The sequence below is a fragment of the Lycium barbarum genome, chromosome 4 (assembly GCF_019175385.1).
Source record: "Lycium barbarum isolate Lr01 chromosome 4, ASM1917538v2, whole genome shotgun sequence".
NCBI classification, from domain to species: Eukaryota; Viridiplantae; Streptophyta; class Magnoliopsida; order Solanales; family Solanaceae; genus Lycium; species Lycium barbarum.
This window is the reverse complement of record NC_083340.1, coordinates 128160418-128177693: the sequence shown is the minus strand read 5'-3', so window position 1 is coordinate 128177693 and position 17276 is coordinate 128160418. Positions and strand designations below refer to the sequence as shown.

The window sequence follows — 17276 nt, the reverse complement described above, 5'->3', positions numbered from 1 at the left end:
CACAGTCTAACACATTTTCTTGCTCTAGCTACCCCTAGTTAGTAAGGCTAATTAAAGTGCTGATTTTGCTAATATCTTGATAATGATTGCTTTAATGATGCTAGCTAGCACAATTATCAAGATACTAATAAGATTTTCCTTAAAAGACAAAGCTAGTATAAATAATTATGGAAGCTCAACTTTTATACATTCACAATGTAAAATCTTAATTTATTTATACACTATCAGGTTATCTAAAAGATAATTAATTATAGGTAAATTGTTCAAGAAAAAGTGAGACTTATAACACAAAAATAAGACATGAATACCTACTACAACATGTTAAAATGCATTGTTAACGTAAAAAAATTTCAATCGGATTCTAAGAGTCAATTTTTTACAATTTTGACTGTGAATTCGAACATAAAATCTTTAAATTTCTGAATAAAGTATATATATTTGGAAATTACTTAAGGAGTACTATAAGTTGCAATAATTGATAATTCAAAATATTTAAAAGACATATGAGAAAAGCGAGATAAAAAATAATTTATTTGACTCTCAAAATTCAAAATGGTACTGCATTAGGCAGTGAAAGTAAATAATCATAGTGCTAATAGGACAATTAAAGGAAGAAAACAAGAAGGAATAAGAAAAAGAGAACCTGATATACTTTCCTTGGACCCATGCCGTGTCTCCTCAGTACCCCATGATATGATTTCCATCTTTCTCAGCTACAATTCGACTCAACTCTTTCTTCTTCCTCCATAATGTTTTTTCACTTATCTTAGCATCACCAATTCAATAACATCTTGCTTCAAATATTTGGGAACCTACGTTGCACAAACTATTTTTTTCAAGCTATGATGTCAAATGATCAAATAAGAGTGGAAGGAGGAGAAGGATCATCATCAAGATCATCAACCACTGTACTTCTAGCACCATCTGACGACCATCATCATCAGCCACCACCACCGCCCCAACTGAGCAGGTACGAGTCTCAGAAACGTCGCGATTGGAACACTTTCGGACAGTACTTGAAAAATCAAAGGCCCCCAGTTCCTTTATCCCAGTCCAACTATAACCACGTGCTAGAATTTCTCCGATACCTAGATCAATTCGGAAAAACTAAAGTGCATTTACATGGTTGCCCTTTTTTTGGGGAACCGGAGCCTCCGGGGCCTTGTACTTGTCCACTTAGACAAGCATGGGGAAGCCTAGATGCACTTATTGGTAGGCTTAGAGCTGCTTATGAAGAAAATGGTGGCCTTCCGGAGAATAATCCATTCGCGAGTGGCTCTATACGCGTTTATCTTCGAGAGGTAAGAGATTTTCAAGCTAAAGCAAGAGGAATTTCCTATAAGAAGAAGAAAAAGAAGAGGAAGTTGCAAAATAGGGCTAGTACTACTAGTGCTGAGGCAACTCCTACCTTTCAGTTGCAATCTTCTTGAATTTCAATTTGGCTTCTGAAGGAACAAGCAAAAGGTAAATTGCTATGGTTTTACAATAAGAGGATTATTTGCTTTGTTCTTTTCCAAACATGCCACAGTTTTCTGATACCTTGAGTTGCGAACAAGTTGATTGTTAAATATAAATATATATCTAGTTCCACATGAATTATGAATTATAGAATCGCTCTATATATGCTACATGGTATGGATCTGACTCATCAGAGTCACTGTGTGAGGAGATCCCTTGTGACGCCCCTGACGGAGGGGGGCTGATGAAGATGGATCAAACAGGACTGACGGATATTTAGGTTGGCAAACTTCTAACATGAGTTGCACATGACACGTTAGACGAATCCTACATCAAAATGCACGGGAGAGGAAAGTGAAGAGTTTTATAAGACATAGCTCAAGTTCACATGGTACGTGTATATTTTGGGTTTGTTATAACGTAGCCCAAAAGACAAATCCGTGTGAATCTAGGCCCAAAGCGGACAATACGTGCCATAAACTTAAAGCGTGACATCCGATCCTTAGAAACATGAATATATTCATGATTGAATGAGCTTCGGGCTTACGGAGTTGGATTGGGTTTGACATAAATAACTACATCTAGCTTTCATTACAAAATATAAATGTGCTTTGCAGAATAAAAAAAAATCTGATGGTACATATATAAAGATGGGAATCTACTAACTTTAAATTCTGAATTCGAGATCTGCACCGATGAACCCTAGAATTTGATGAAACCCTAAACTTTTTCCATGTTCTGAGTGCGAATATGGAACATGAAAAACTTCCGAATACTCCCTAGCGATTTGCTATGGTTGATGAAAATTCTCTCTCTTTTCTGTGTCTTCCACTCTAACACTCACAGTGCGTTATCAGTTACTCTCCTTTTATATTTTATTTGTCATAATTTGATTTGACACAAAATTTAATTAAAGAAATGAATGTTTTTCAAATTTTTATTTTGAAATGTCATAATATTTATGTGGCGATAATACTTTTGAAATTTGTCATAACATTTGTATGATTATAAAATCTTCTTATTAAGAAAATATAAGAATGTATCATTATTTTTTTAGCAGATTAATGAGGAAATAGTGTCAGATGGAGATCTAGACCACAACATATAGGTTCACGATAAACCAGTAGTTTGCTTATCCATAAATAGTTGATTATGAATTCAACTATCATTATATATATTAACTTGAGGTCACTAACGTAGGAGTCATAAATTTCAAATCTGGATTCACCTTTGAAATAGCAAACAAAGTGGAACGGAGGGGGTATTTTTTTTCTTTTTTCTTTTTTCTTTTTTCTTTTTTAGGGGTCTTGTAGCTAAGATTTAGAGGTAATCTTTGCTTGCTTTAGTCTAATCTTGTCTCTTTTAGGATTCTGCAAGATCTTGTGCCTGCCATGAGTGCCCATTAATTATAATTTAGGTGATTAATGATTATCTAAAATATACATAATATATTTTTAAAAAATCTATGTATAAGGGGGTTGTCCTATTGGTGTATTCATACATGGTAAATATATAATGTAGATCTGTCTGTGTATATGACAAATTCTTTGGAGAATAGAGATCTTCGAAACAAGAAAGAGATTTTCAACTGCTTCTTTGCGCTGATATCTTTCTATTTCCTCTAGGGCCATATAAATGTCATTTTTGTATGTTTCCTACTAGTTCCATAATGGAACCATTTAATCCTTTGTTTCCGAAGAGTTCTAATCTTTTTTACCAAGTATATTTTTCTCTTCTTTTTTCCTCCTCCTGAGTCCTGACTGCTTGTTGCTAGTACAATCTTCTGGAGAATTTCAAGAATTTGACTTATATATATTGACAGACTAACAGTTAAGGTCTTTTTCTTATAACATTATAAATTTTATAAGGTTTATGGAGGATTACATGTAAGTTACTTTAAATGAGTTTTAGTGAAGTATTAAACCTATTCAACACAAGTAACACAATAACCGATGAAAAGAAAACAAACATGTAATACTAAAATTGAAAAATAAGATAGTAGGAGAGTAATGATAATATTGATAAGAAAAATGAGACAACGCTTGACTAGCTACTAACCTTCTATCATAATTCTCAACTTACATATATATCCTCTCATCTAAGGTCATGTCCTCGGTAAGTTGTTGGTGTGTCATATCCTGTCTAATCATCTCTCTCCAATACTTCTTTGACCTACTTCTACCTCTCCTCAGGACCACCATAGTCAACCTCTCACACCTACTCACTAGGGCATCTGTGAACCTCCTCTTCACATGACCGAAGCATCGCAGTCACACTTCCCTCGTCTTCTCCACCACAAAAGTCACTCCATCTTGTCCCAAATATTTTCATTTCTAATTTTATTTCTCATGGTATGCACATGCATCCATCTCAGCATCCTCATTTTCATTATTTTCATCTTTTGGACGTGCAAGCTCTTGACTAACAGACACTCCATCCCATACAGCATAGCTGGTTTAACAACCACTTTATAAAAATTACCTTTAAGTCTTGGTATGACATTCTTATTACATATGACACTGGATGCAAACCTCCATTGCATCCACCCCGTTCCAATACGATGTGTAACATCTTTGTCAATCTCCCATTTTCTTAGATTGTTGACCCAAGATACTTGAAACTTCCTCTCTTTGAGATGATTCGTGTATCAATCACCACTTCCACATTTGTCTCATGAGTCACGCCACTGAACTTACACTCCAAGTACTTACCCTTTAGACTGCAGGGTCTGTCTCCGAACTTTCAACCTATTGCTAACTCTATTGCTATCTCGTCAATCAATATTATGTCGTCAAGAAATAGCATACACCATGACACTTCCCATTAGATATGTCCCGTCAGCTCATACATCATCAAGGCAAATATAAACGGGCTAAAAGTTGACCCTTACTGCAACCCCATTACGACTAGAAAGTGCTCTCAGTCTCCTTTCACTGTCCTCGCTCGAGTCTTGGCTATCTTGCATGTCATTAATCGTCTTAATATAATCTACTAGTATACCTCTAGCTTCCAAACTTCTTCATATAACTCCCTTAGAGACTTTGTTGTATGATTTTCTAGATCAATGAACATTATATGTTAGTTCCTCTTACTCTCCCTATGCTGCTCCACCAATCTCCTTACGAGATGAATGACTTCTGTAGTTGAACATCCTGACATGAATTCAAATTGGTCCACGATAATAGACACACCCCTATCCACTCTCATTTTACCATCCTCTCCCACTTTCATAGTGTGGCTTAGCAACTTGGTACCCCTATCGTTGTTGCAATTCTAAATATAACCTTCTTGTACAACGGGATCATGTACCTGTCAGAAGGAAAACCATCAATTGATAACTCCTAACAACATTGTACATTTTTTGGGCAAAAGTCTAGACCCAATTCAAGATTCGTGGTTCGATTATATTATTCCTCGACCTTTCCCTTTTTTTATCTACTTGATTCCTCATGTTTTATTTTGTATTTATTTCCCTTTCATATTCTCAAATCTTTTTTCACTAGTTTGTATATGCTGCTATCTCTAAATTCAATTCTTGACATTTTTCGATTCTTATTTTTAGCCGGGAATCGTGGCTCCGTTAGGCGGTGCCATCTCTCTTGTCCTCCTCATGACGAGAGAATTAAAAAGTTCTGAAACGAAGTTAAATATTGCTCCCTCCGTTCCAATTTATATGATACTTTTCGTTTTTCGAGAGTCAATTTGACTAAACTTTGAAGCTAAATCGAATTAGATTAACTCGATATATTAACATTAAAATTTATATATTTGAAAACTATACGAAAAGTACTACAAATTGCAACTGTTCTCATATCAATTTGGTGAAAAAATACTTCTTAAAATGATGGTCAAAGTTCATACAGTTTGAATCTCGGAAAGCAAAAAGTACTAGATAAATTGGACAGAGGGAGTAATAAATAAAGTTCGGAACTAAAAGTGTGCCATATCTTTGTTGGAAAAATATTAGAGATGATAGTATTAAGAACAAATAGGAGACAAAAAATATAGTAATAACAAAAAAGATAAGACAGAGTTGCAATTGGAAAACCCGGTTCAAGGCACGCTATGGATGGCGCTGTCTTCAAAGTAGATTTCCGTTGCTACCCTGGTGCAAATAGCAAAGCGATGTTCTACTCCCAAGATACATGAATCACTCAGGAATCTTCTAATATGCATTCAAATAGAAGTTCTGGACAACCCTTTTAATCTCTCAACTGCTTTTGTAGAATTTAGAATAAGAAGAAAAACGGACACTTGAAGAGAATGAAATGTTAAAGAGTCTAAAGATTTAGATTTTCTGCAGCAGTGGGATAGATTTATAGGAAGTGAAACACACTTTTTCACAGTGAATAGGTGTATCATTTAAAAAATTGGTAACATCTTTTTCACAATATATTGTGTCTTTTCCGATGTTGCTTTTAAATTTTGAATCACTTCTAAATAAATTCCAACAATCTTAAATATGGAGGATTATTAGCGCTTTATATAAAATAAAATAAAAATTGGGTGATTTTGATTCTATAGTCAAAGATAGCGGACGATTTTGAGTTTTTTTTCGATTAAATTCTATCAAGTTATTTAGGTTTTATCTAAGTTAAAATTGTAATTTGAATTCAACCTAAATTACAATGGGAAAAGATATTTTCCGAAAGCATCTTCAAAGCTTCTAGATCAAGTTCAACCTTTCAAAGTCCATTTAACTTGGAAGAAAAGGTTAATGCGTCACAATACACCAACAATGTGAAGAAATTTATTTAAATTCCTTAAAATAAGATCCTTAAATACGATTAGCAATTCGAAAATAACCATGATGCAAAAAAGAAGAGCATATCTTACAAAGTTGTTTTTCAACCGTGAAATCACAAAACTTTCCTCAAAATAAATTTTATGGTCATCTGCGTCTTTTTATCTCGATGGTTGTTGAGGGTTGATTCATTGGAGCAACGTGTAACAAAAGACACACTGTTTTAATAGGATGTCTTTGTAGAGATATATTCATTTCTTTGAATTATGACACAGCTTAGAAAATTTTGCGCACGCAATCTGACTTATAAAATATTGACAGTTATTATACCTTCGACATGGTAAATCGTCAACTTCTGTTAGAGTATTCCCACAACAGCAGTGGTTGGGGAACTTGATCTCCTTATATGATTTTGGAAAATTAACTAGCTTTTGGAGTTGAGTTAGACTCGATGTCCATTTTTTTGATATGGTAACAGATTTAAACTCATCCCAATTCTCAGTGGACTCGATATATGACTCAATACTATAGTGTCCAGCTTCCAGATGTCCAGTCATGAGCGTATCCGACGAGTTAGAGCTTCACATCGATAGTGGATGAGAAAATTAGTCTCATGATATGATTTTAGCCGATCATCTGACCCTATGAGTTAATTACCTTTTGAGATTAAGTCAGATACTAGTCAGTTTTCTTAATAGCTTCTAATCTAGCATTAGCTTGTAGATTTGTAGTCATGCCACTCCATGAAGATTTATTGATTGGCCAAATCATGTATAGGTTAAAAGCAGTCATGATCAGTGTTTTAAAAGGCAGTTTTGGGACTCGCCTCGGGGCGGGGCACTGTCAAAACGCTTTGGGGCTCAGGTGTGGGGCTTAATTCTATGAGGCTTACGCCCTAAGCGCCCGGTTGTACACCCTAAACACGCCTAACGCCCAACGCTCGGGGCTCGCCTAACAATTCTTACACAAATTATGTGTCAAATTTCTTAGCCAATATTGATGACCCTCATACTATTTTAATAAATAAATTAATGATGCGTAATAGTTTTGTTCATCTATGAAAATAAGAAGATTGAGAGCAACTCAACTAACAAGTCATAATATTGCATATTTAGTATTTGAGAACACCGTGAGGATGAATATAACTTAACATTTTTTGTTAAAACACATAGCCGAATTTTACGTATTTACTTGTTGTTGGTCTTCATGTTTTTGTCATATGCCTCAAAATTATCAAATTTTATTATTTCGCAATTTGAAAGTAATTTTGTTTTTATTCATGAATGAGTGTTGTTTCAATTATAATACTGATAAATTTTATTAATTATTTTCTTTTAAGGAGGTAAATTGCATCGTACAATAGTAATATATTTTAAGAAATTGTGATTTATTTCTTGTTTGCAAGTTAAAATGTTAGTTGATTTGCTTCTCATAATAGCCTTTATATCATTGCATTATTTATAGTGGTAAAATCACATTAGAAATTTTATTTTCTATGAATTTCTTTAATCATGTTTTTAATTTTTTAAAACTAATAATGTAATTTCTTATAATTGTTGTATTATTATACTATTTTACTACATTATAAATTAAAAGATCCATGGGGCTTACGCCCCGTACCCTAAGTCTTACGCCTCGCCTCGTATTAAGTAAAATGTCCCGCCTCACGCTCCTGTATTTTAAAACATTGGTCATTGACACCTAACCGTGATAGAAAGAATTGCACCCAATTGTTCCTTGTATATGCAAAAACTGTTTCTTAGGGTCATCTTTCTAGACTTTCTAGCTATATATTGTGCGACGTATTTAGTTTGAAGTATCATTCCACATATTTAGTTTGAAGTATCATTCTCACAAGATTAACAAAACCGTGACCAAGGATTATATTGCTTCCAATTTTCAGGACCGGATCGAAATGTAAGGGGTAGGCAGACCTAGCTACCTTTATATTTAATTTATGAACTAAGTGGTCGTTTGGTAGCTGGTTAGGATTATGCAGGTGTTAGTAATATAGGTTAGTTATGCAGGTATTAGTAATGCAGGCATTAGTTATGCATATATAAGTTCTTTGTTTGAATGTTGGTTTGTTATCTTAAAAATTAATAAATATTATATATTTCTTAAAATTAAAATATTTGTTTACAATTAAAATTAAAATATTATATTAAAAATTATACAAAAATATGGTATAGAAAAGGAAAGTATTTAAGTGGGGAATGATAAGGGTAATATTGTCATTTCAACTTATTATTCATGTATTAGTTGTTTCATATTCTACCCCGCATAAAATAATACATAGATTTACTCATAACTTATATATGTATAAGTTATGCGGGTTTCCAAATTGCAAACCAAACGTCATACTAATTTTATACATGAATAACTTACTTCCTAACTAGCTATCAAACACGGTATAAATATGCAGAAATTAATACATGAATAATGTGTCTCTTTACTAGCTACCAAACATGATATAAGTTAATGCAGAAATTAATACATGAATAACTTATCTCTTGTCCAGCTACCAACCAACCCCTAAGGGTGTGTTGGTATGGAGCAACACATTTTTTGGAAAATATTTTTTAATTTTCTCATATTTGGTTAGTCAAAAATTTTAAAAAACATTTTTTTAATGAAAACAAATTCCTTTAAAATGAGGAAAATGACTTCCCTTATAGAAGTAGGAAAAACAAGTTCCATAGGTAGCATTCCACTCTAATTGTCTCATCTCTAGTGTCAAGTAGATTCTCCATCCTCTGTCACACTTATTCACACCCCACCCTCCAATCCCCATAGCACCATCCCCATCAATCCCACACACCCCTACCCTCCAATCCACCCCGTTAGTGTTTGCTGAGATTATATACAAATACTTTTCGAACAATATTTATTTCTACTTACTTATCAAATATAAGAAAATAAGTAGGAAAACTATTTATTTTCTATGAAAAGAATTATTTTCCGTAGAAAGTATTCTCCTTCATACCAAACACACCCTAAAAGTAAATTAAAAAGTTGTGTTTCATCATTTGGGTGAATTATGTGCAAGATGGAGTATTAATTTTTCAAAGTCCAACCCTAGAGAGTAGTTTCTAGAAGACATCTAATTTTATGTAACCTTTAACGGTTAACTTTGTGACACTAGGAGTATAAGTTTGTTGTGCTAATTAGCCAATGTGGAGAAATATTTCTTAACATGATGTGACATTTTATGTTTTTATTAAATTATTATTTTCTCCAAAATACAACGCATCCGTGAGCAATTGAGCATCTCCATATCTTATACGTAACTTCTGTTCATTTATTAAATTTTAATATGAGACTTTCTCTCCACCAATATAAAAAGAAATTTTTCTCTATAAGTTTCTGACCACTTTCAATAAATAAGTGGTCAGTTCTCCCCTTTGGGATAACTTTCCAAGATTATTATGTGTAGTTTAAACCTACATCCAATATAATATCAAAAAGTATGTATTTAATGGATAACTAGGGTATAGATTGTATTATACAGGATTCTTTCACAAGAAATAGGAAAATTGAGAAGTCTTTTATGCCATATAATCTTGTTAGTTAATTAGGGTAGTTTCATTGTGTTTCCTAATAATTAGATTCGTTTTACGAGTAAAAATTTATTCGCATTGGATGTTTATATTATAAATTAATAAATGCATAACATGCGTAACTTATATCACTTGACTATAGTTAAGTAATAAATATGTTTCTCTTCATTAAATCACTTAAACACGATAAGTTGAATTAATTTTGTGTAAACACCAAGTGTCATTTCAAACACCCAATACTAGGTTGATTTACCATTTATTGTTTTGGAAATTTTAACATTATATAGCCACATATTATATAGAAGCGTGGGTTAAGCATCAGGATCGACATGTGTGTTCTTAGAAATTACCCGGGCCCGGGGGGGGGGGGGGGGGGGGAGGAGGGGGATCTCCAATTTTCAGAGACAGTGTTCTTATGTATTACTTTTACTTTTTTTTCAGTTTGTAAAATTCAATAGGAAACTCAAGACGAGTTACTATTACAAAATGAATCTACATCCTCCGTGTTAGTTTCAAGTATTGTATTGAACATTATACTTTCGCGGCTTTTTCAATGATTGTAATTTGATTTTCTATATATCTAGAAATATGTGGTATCACTGATTAATTTATATACGCTCTTAATAGTTTTTATTTACATATATGATGTTTTTGTTTCGTTTTTCATTATTTTCAGATAAATATAAGCCTGCTGAAGCTGGGAAGTCCATATCTTTTTAACTGGCTATTCCTAATTCCTAGGGAGAAAAACAAATTTAGAAATATTCTCCTCATTGTGCTTTGCATGTTTGTTTAAGCCAATACTCGTCTCTTCATCACTCACAATCAAATACTATCTTAACTTTCCATAGAAGTCCTCCCAGGTTCTAGTTTGTTTTTTGATAAAACTCCTAGACTTTTTTCCCTCTAACAGGAATGTCTAGGTATCTTAGCTTAAGATTGTTAGTGAAACAATAAAACCCTTTAGCTCAACCGTGGGCAGGGAGCTCACCATATTAAGCTAGTGCTCAACCAGTTAATCTGTACTAGGACTATAACAAATGTTATTTGATGAATTAATTAATTGTCTTTATAAAACTTTGATAATTTAGTAACTAAACTGACTCATTTTTTGTGTTGGGCCTGTGCTTGTACAAGCTTGCCACCATCTAGTAATATATATAATTAGTTTTTGAGCGCGTACATCGCACGTGTATTCCATATTGATCAGTATAAGATTCTCAAAATAACATAATAATTTGTAAATATAGAAATGAATATTTTTTCCATGTGAATAAATAAAATTAAAAATGAAGACTGGGAAGAGTATATATCACTCTCAAACATCGAACCTCATACCTATATATATAATATTATTGAATAATTATTTTATGTAACTAATAGTAGATGCCACGGATATCATAGCCAGTTTGATAAAAATGATCTTTGGAGGTTTCTGCCTTTCTGGATATTTAAACAAAATTTCCTTCACGCCAAATATGACTATTAACTGCCAAATGCTTGATATATACTGAAATATGATTACCACAAATAAAAAAGGAAAAAAAAAATGAGGGCACCACTTCGTGGTACAAACAATAGTCGATAGTATTTTCTAGCCAATTTGCATAAACAAGAATATAAAGTTTCTTGAATGCTCATGGAAAATAGCAAGAAACAAATGAACTTACTCAAAGCAACACTTGCAGAGTATTTTGGAGATGAACACATAGGCTTTAACAAACTTTACATTATTTTTGTGAAAGTAAATATTTCAATTGATTTCAAAATCCACAATTATATAAGTGGATGTTTGATCAAATATTAATTTGAGTGTGATGGTTTTCTCAAGGGATTGGATAATTGAAAGACAATTTGATTGTAAACCGCAGTCAAACCTTTCTATAATAGCAGTGTTTGTCCGAAAATTTTGTGGCTGCTATAGTGAGTTGATGTTATGTATGTATACTGGCATTTCATGTTTAGATCTCATTTAGTTGTTATAAACATAGTATGCAAAAAAAAAAAAAAATATATATATATATATATATATATGTACTTTTTATGTTATAAACGAAAACAAATACTAGTTAATTTTAAAATCTCAATTGATTTTCATAGTTCGTTAATTAAAAATTGAAAAGACTAATAAATTACTCATATAATCCATAACTAGTTGTACCGCACAGATAAAAAAAATACGATCTAAGGAACATATGCATTTAAAATTAATTAAGAGTTTTAATATTTCAAGTTTGACGTAAGAATTCTACAATTGTAAATTTTTTCGTACATTTCAATGTCTTAGTAATAGCATAACGCTTGAATTGATGGAGTTTTTTGTCCAAACTTTCAGCAAAAGGGAATTCAATAGTTTTCTCTTGAAGGCTGTCTAAGAGCTTTTTTTTTATTTTTTTTATCAGGCAATAATATTACTAAAACATCTCCAAAATCTAATTCAAGCAGCACTTTATGTCACACCCTAACCTTACTAGGGTGTGATGGGCACCCGACCCCATATTCGGAGCCGAGCGAACCCGCGGACTCTTATTACATACATAATTTTTTGGACTTTTTAAATCAAATAAAGATGAAATGCATGGCACAACTTTCAGAAATATTCTTTTTCGTTGCTTCCAAATCAAACAAAATCTGTAATCATATAGAACCTTTATCATAACACAAAATGACACATCGGCTGATGGAGCCGCTTACAGAACTGATAACCAATAGCCATGACTCTGTCTGCAAAGGCTCTAACTTCGAACGAAACATCATAGCATAATACTCTGACGCCGGCAACACTCCGGGGCAAATGGAGCTTGCCAATCCAGCTGAAGCATCTTCTAGCAATGTGCTTTACTCATCTGGGTGTACCTGCGTGGCATGAAACGCAGGCCCCGAAGAAAAGGAGTCAGTACGGAAAATGTACTGAGTATGTAAGGCATCAAATACAGAAGGCAGAACCATAACCGAAACAACCAGTACCAGAGTAAGTACACTATCCAGAATACCAAAATGTTTACCTTCCAGACACAAATCATGTATGCCGATGTCGTATGTCAGAAGAAATACAGAAAATAAGTGAATCATCCAGAGTGCCAAAAGAGATTACTTTTCAAACACGGTTCATGCATGTCAGAATCATATATCACATATGCATATAACGTGCCCCGGCCCTCCAGTGAGGGACGCGGTAAGTCATATATCATGTATGCATATAACGTGCCCCGGCCCTCTAGTGAGGGACGCGGTGAATCAAACCATGTATGTCATCATCATGTATCATATTTGCATATAACGTACCCCGGCCCTCCATTGAGGGACGCGGTGAATGAAATCATGTATGCCAATGTCATGTATCATATATGCATATAACGTGCCCCGACCCTCTATTGCGGGACGCGGTGAATGGAGTCATCATATGCCATCCTGGCCGCCATCCCCGTGCCATCATATCATCATATACATATACATATAACGTGCCCCGGCCTGCAAGTGAGAGGGACGCGGTGAACAATGCAGTGGAGTGCGCACGGGAACGTATCCTGGCCCGGGCTCAGTGAAGGACATACTGAGGCTTGCACGAACAGAGTAGTGTGAAACCATATGCACACAAATCAAGACTCGATAGACAAGTATACTTACCGGCACCGGAAGGCTCAAAAACAAGTTTCGGGTCAATCCGACTTAGTATAAGAGAGTTATGAGCGTTTGAAGTACAGAACCTTCTACAAGCGTTTCAGAAGTCATTTTTGGAAAATTAAAGCCACTATCATGTTAGGTACCTTTCGAATATCGTTATGGATCAAATCAATATACCGACATCATATATCATATATACATATAACAGATTCATGCATGCATACTCATAGAACATCATACAGTGTATTGCTGCGGAACGTGCAGCCCGATCCATAAATATATTGTATTACTGCCGAGGAACCTTCGGCCCGATCCAAGACTATATGCAAAAGTTAGAAACATTAATACTTACAGAACCATTTTAAGGACATGAACTCTTATACTTGGCTCGTTATCCAATCACGCAACAAACTCAACCATACTACGTATATTCATATCGATAGGCAAATAAGAATCAGAGACAAACTCGGAAACATATCCAATAGAACTTTGGAAATCATGGATCCGTATCACAACCATATGAAATGGCTCATGAAGGTCAAGAATATTAGCCATCCTAGTGGCTCTAAGAATAGGCGTTGCTTTGGAATCATACATATACGTCATATGTTCGTTTCATAAGGATCATGCCAAAAGAAAGAAAGGGTAAGCCTTACATACCTGCTCCACGGCCTATTAGCTACGCTTACTTGTCCAACTTGCTAGTCTACATTCAAAAGAGGTTACACAATCATTAGATTCGTTGTCACACTTGCCTTAGTTTCTCAAATAAATTCACTTATAATCTGCCGAAATTTCGACAGCATTTCCCCTGTAAATACAACAACCCCGAGAATTCAACTCGGCCAAATCATCAACAACAAATCCGAGAATTCAACTCGGCCAAATTATCAACAACAATACCAACAACCTTACTAACAACTTCAACAATCAATCCAAATATATTCTAACATTACAACCCTTGTCACAAAATTCCACGACATTTCACTCATATTCAATTCAATCACATATAGTCAAGCTAACATCAATGATCTCACATCCAAGTATTAATCCGAAATCATCCTAACATGGTTCAAGAATACTTCAAACAATTCTCATAATTTTCCAAACAACCCAATCAACATATTACTTCGTCCGAAACCTTCCAAATTCAATAAGAATAATAACGACACATTTCATTCTTTCAAATTCAAACACAACAACCCAACTTACAATATTCCAAACACCTGTCTCACTTCCAAATTCATGAGTTATATTTACAACCTACACATTAGCAACTCTATTCTTATAATTATAAGGAACCATACTAATATCACATTAGCTTCTTCCATAATCCACAAACGATTACAACTTCACTTCAAACCATTAAATCCTTATTTCACATCATGGAATTCACAACTACAACAATCAAATACTAAATAAAAATTAGTTCATCATTCCTACAACATAGCATGTACACGGCCAACACCCCAACACACCAAATTCATGATTTTCATTCATTTCTACACACTACAACATGTACAAATCACCCATAACACATGTAAAAGAAGATTAAACACATACCTTTCTCCACTTATCTCTTCTTGCTCGGCTAGGTTCACAACTTGCACAACAATTGCTTTACTTACTCCAACAATCACTCCATGTTAAAGAGGACTTTCCAATTAGTAGAAAAGCTAGAAGAAAATAATTTTTCTTGATCAATTTCCATGGCTTCAATTTTGGCCATGGTGGACGAATGCTTCTCCATTTTTCTTCTTCTTGAAGTTTCATGAACTTGTGAGGAAATATTATGTCTTATTATTTTCTCCACCACTTATCTATATTTATAATTAAGTCCCTCAAATAAAATATGGGCACATGGTCATGGGTGGGGCCCCCATCTATGGTACACGGCCAAAGTGGCCTTTTTCAAGAATTTTCTTGAATGTTGTTTTTGTGAAATCCCCATTTTGCCCCTAGCCTTCCACAATATTACCATGAACCTCTTTGAGAATTTTCCTTTTTACCCTTAGCCTTTCTCAATATTTCCATGCTAATAATATTCATAAATAATATTCATAACAACTTGTACATTAAAATAATTTTTGAAAATGGTCTTGCCCCCAACTTATCACGACTATCTCGAATTATCCGAACGTACAAAATACGGGCTATAACACTTTAAAGAGCCAAATTGAGATTTTTCTGAGGGCAGAAATGGAAATATACATATAGTGTTGGCTCCTGTCTAAGAGCTTAACAATTGATTCTTCTATCTCACCCCAAGTAGCAGTAGGTTGAAGCTCTTCATCAGCACTTTCATTGTCACCTTCTACGTCCACTATCTCTTGTTCTCTCACTCCAATGACTTGTGCAATTATCTCTTCATCAGTGTGAGTTTCAAAAGATTGAAAGTGTTGCGTCAAACTCCATATAAGTGGTAGCATCATTTGTTTCATTGATGTTATGAGATGGGATTTGAGCTATAATTTTTTTTCCTTTTAGATATTCTTACCTGAAATTTACTTTGTGCATGACATAAATGATGGCTACCATAAATATTTTAATAGTTTGTATATATAATTAATATATTTCTTACAAAATATTATTACCCAATATTTTAGTATGACTGTTATAGAGAGGTAACTCTACAAAGAGTGTACCGCTATAATAAAAGTCACTGCTGTTATAGGTAGAATGTCGTTATAGAGAAGTAAAATATAACATGAAAAATTGATTCCGGATAAAATCAGGCCATTATAGTGAAAGTCACGCCCCAAATCTGGAGAGGCGTGGCCGGCACCCAGTGCCATACTCAGCGCGAGAGAACCACTCTATAACTGTAACTATGGAGGGGTGACCCTCAACTTAGGCCGGCGAAGCCTACCTGCAAACAGACAATACCAACCAAGGCCGACAAGGCCGTATCGTGAATCATCTATAAGGAGTAACTATCACATCTAAATGTCACACACACCCAAAATATATATACATAACTGTGTAGGCCGACGAGGCCACCATGAATGTCTACAACCAACAGTACCAAAATGAACAAGTACAACGGGCCGGCAAGGCCTCAATACTGACATATAACATACAGGACTCATGTACAAGCCTCTAGAGATGATAGAACTGTGTCATGGTCGGGACAGGGCCCCGGCCTATCCATCATGTCAATATACAAAAAAGAGACTCCCAAGTCTAGACTTGGCAACTCCGGAAGAATGGAGCTTACCAATCAGTTGATGTCAGGACCTATCTACTGGGGAGGTCTATCCAGCTTTTTGTCAAGAAAACCTGCAGGCAGGAATGCAACGGCCCTAACAAAAAGGAACGTCAGTACGAAATAATGTACCGAGTATGTAAGGCAATAGAATAACTGAAAACTGAAACTGAACTGAAAAGCATAATAGTCTGGAGGTCAAAGAATGCCTTGGAATAAACTTACCTGATCCAACTCATCTCAATGCAATACAATAATATCATATTTCTCTATCACGACCCAATCGGGGGACCATGACGGGCAGCCGGAGCTAGCCTACTGAGTACCTCTGAAAGTATATCTCATAGTCATATCCGAGTGGGCCATAAAGCTAACTCATTAATATCATATCTGGAAAGGGGCACATGCCTAAAGGATAAATATAGAAATGTAAATCATCAACTGTGCCCATATATACGAGCCGAAATGGCCGACAAAAGATATAGCAACAGTATAGACCGAGAAGGTCATAAAACATCTAGATGTACCTATCTGTCTACGAGCCTCTACATAGAATACATAACGTAGTAAGGACGAGACAGGACCCCGCTATGGCCATTTATACACAAAAGAAACATAGCACTCTGAGCTGCAACTCCAGAACAATAGAGTGCTCCTGGATCAACGCTGAAGGGGCAGCCTAAGG

At 34.7% G+C, this 17276-nt stretch overlaps 1 protein-coding gene across 1 annotated transcript; it reads left to right on the top strand.

The window, feature by feature from the left end:
* The first annotated feature begins 642 nt into the window (after positions 1 to 642).
* On the top strand, positions 643 to 1603 carry LOC132638578 (protein LIGHT-DEPENDENT SHORT HYPOCOTYLS 10-like). Its single transcript, XM_060355412.1, has one exon. The coding sequence runs from the start codon at positions 843 to 845 to the stop codon at positions 1428 to 1430; it is 588 nt and encodes a 195-aa protein (XP_060211395.1). The 5' UTR covers positions 643 to 842; the 3' UTR covers positions 1431 to 1603.
* The last annotated feature ends 15673 nt before the right edge of the window (positions 1604 to 17276 follow it).

What these genes read in the sequence shown, in the direction of transcription:
- LOC132638578 (XM_060355412.1), top strand. Translation starts at nt 843, where the DNA reads ATGATGTCAAATGATCAAATAAGAGTGGAAGGAGGAGAAGGATCATCA.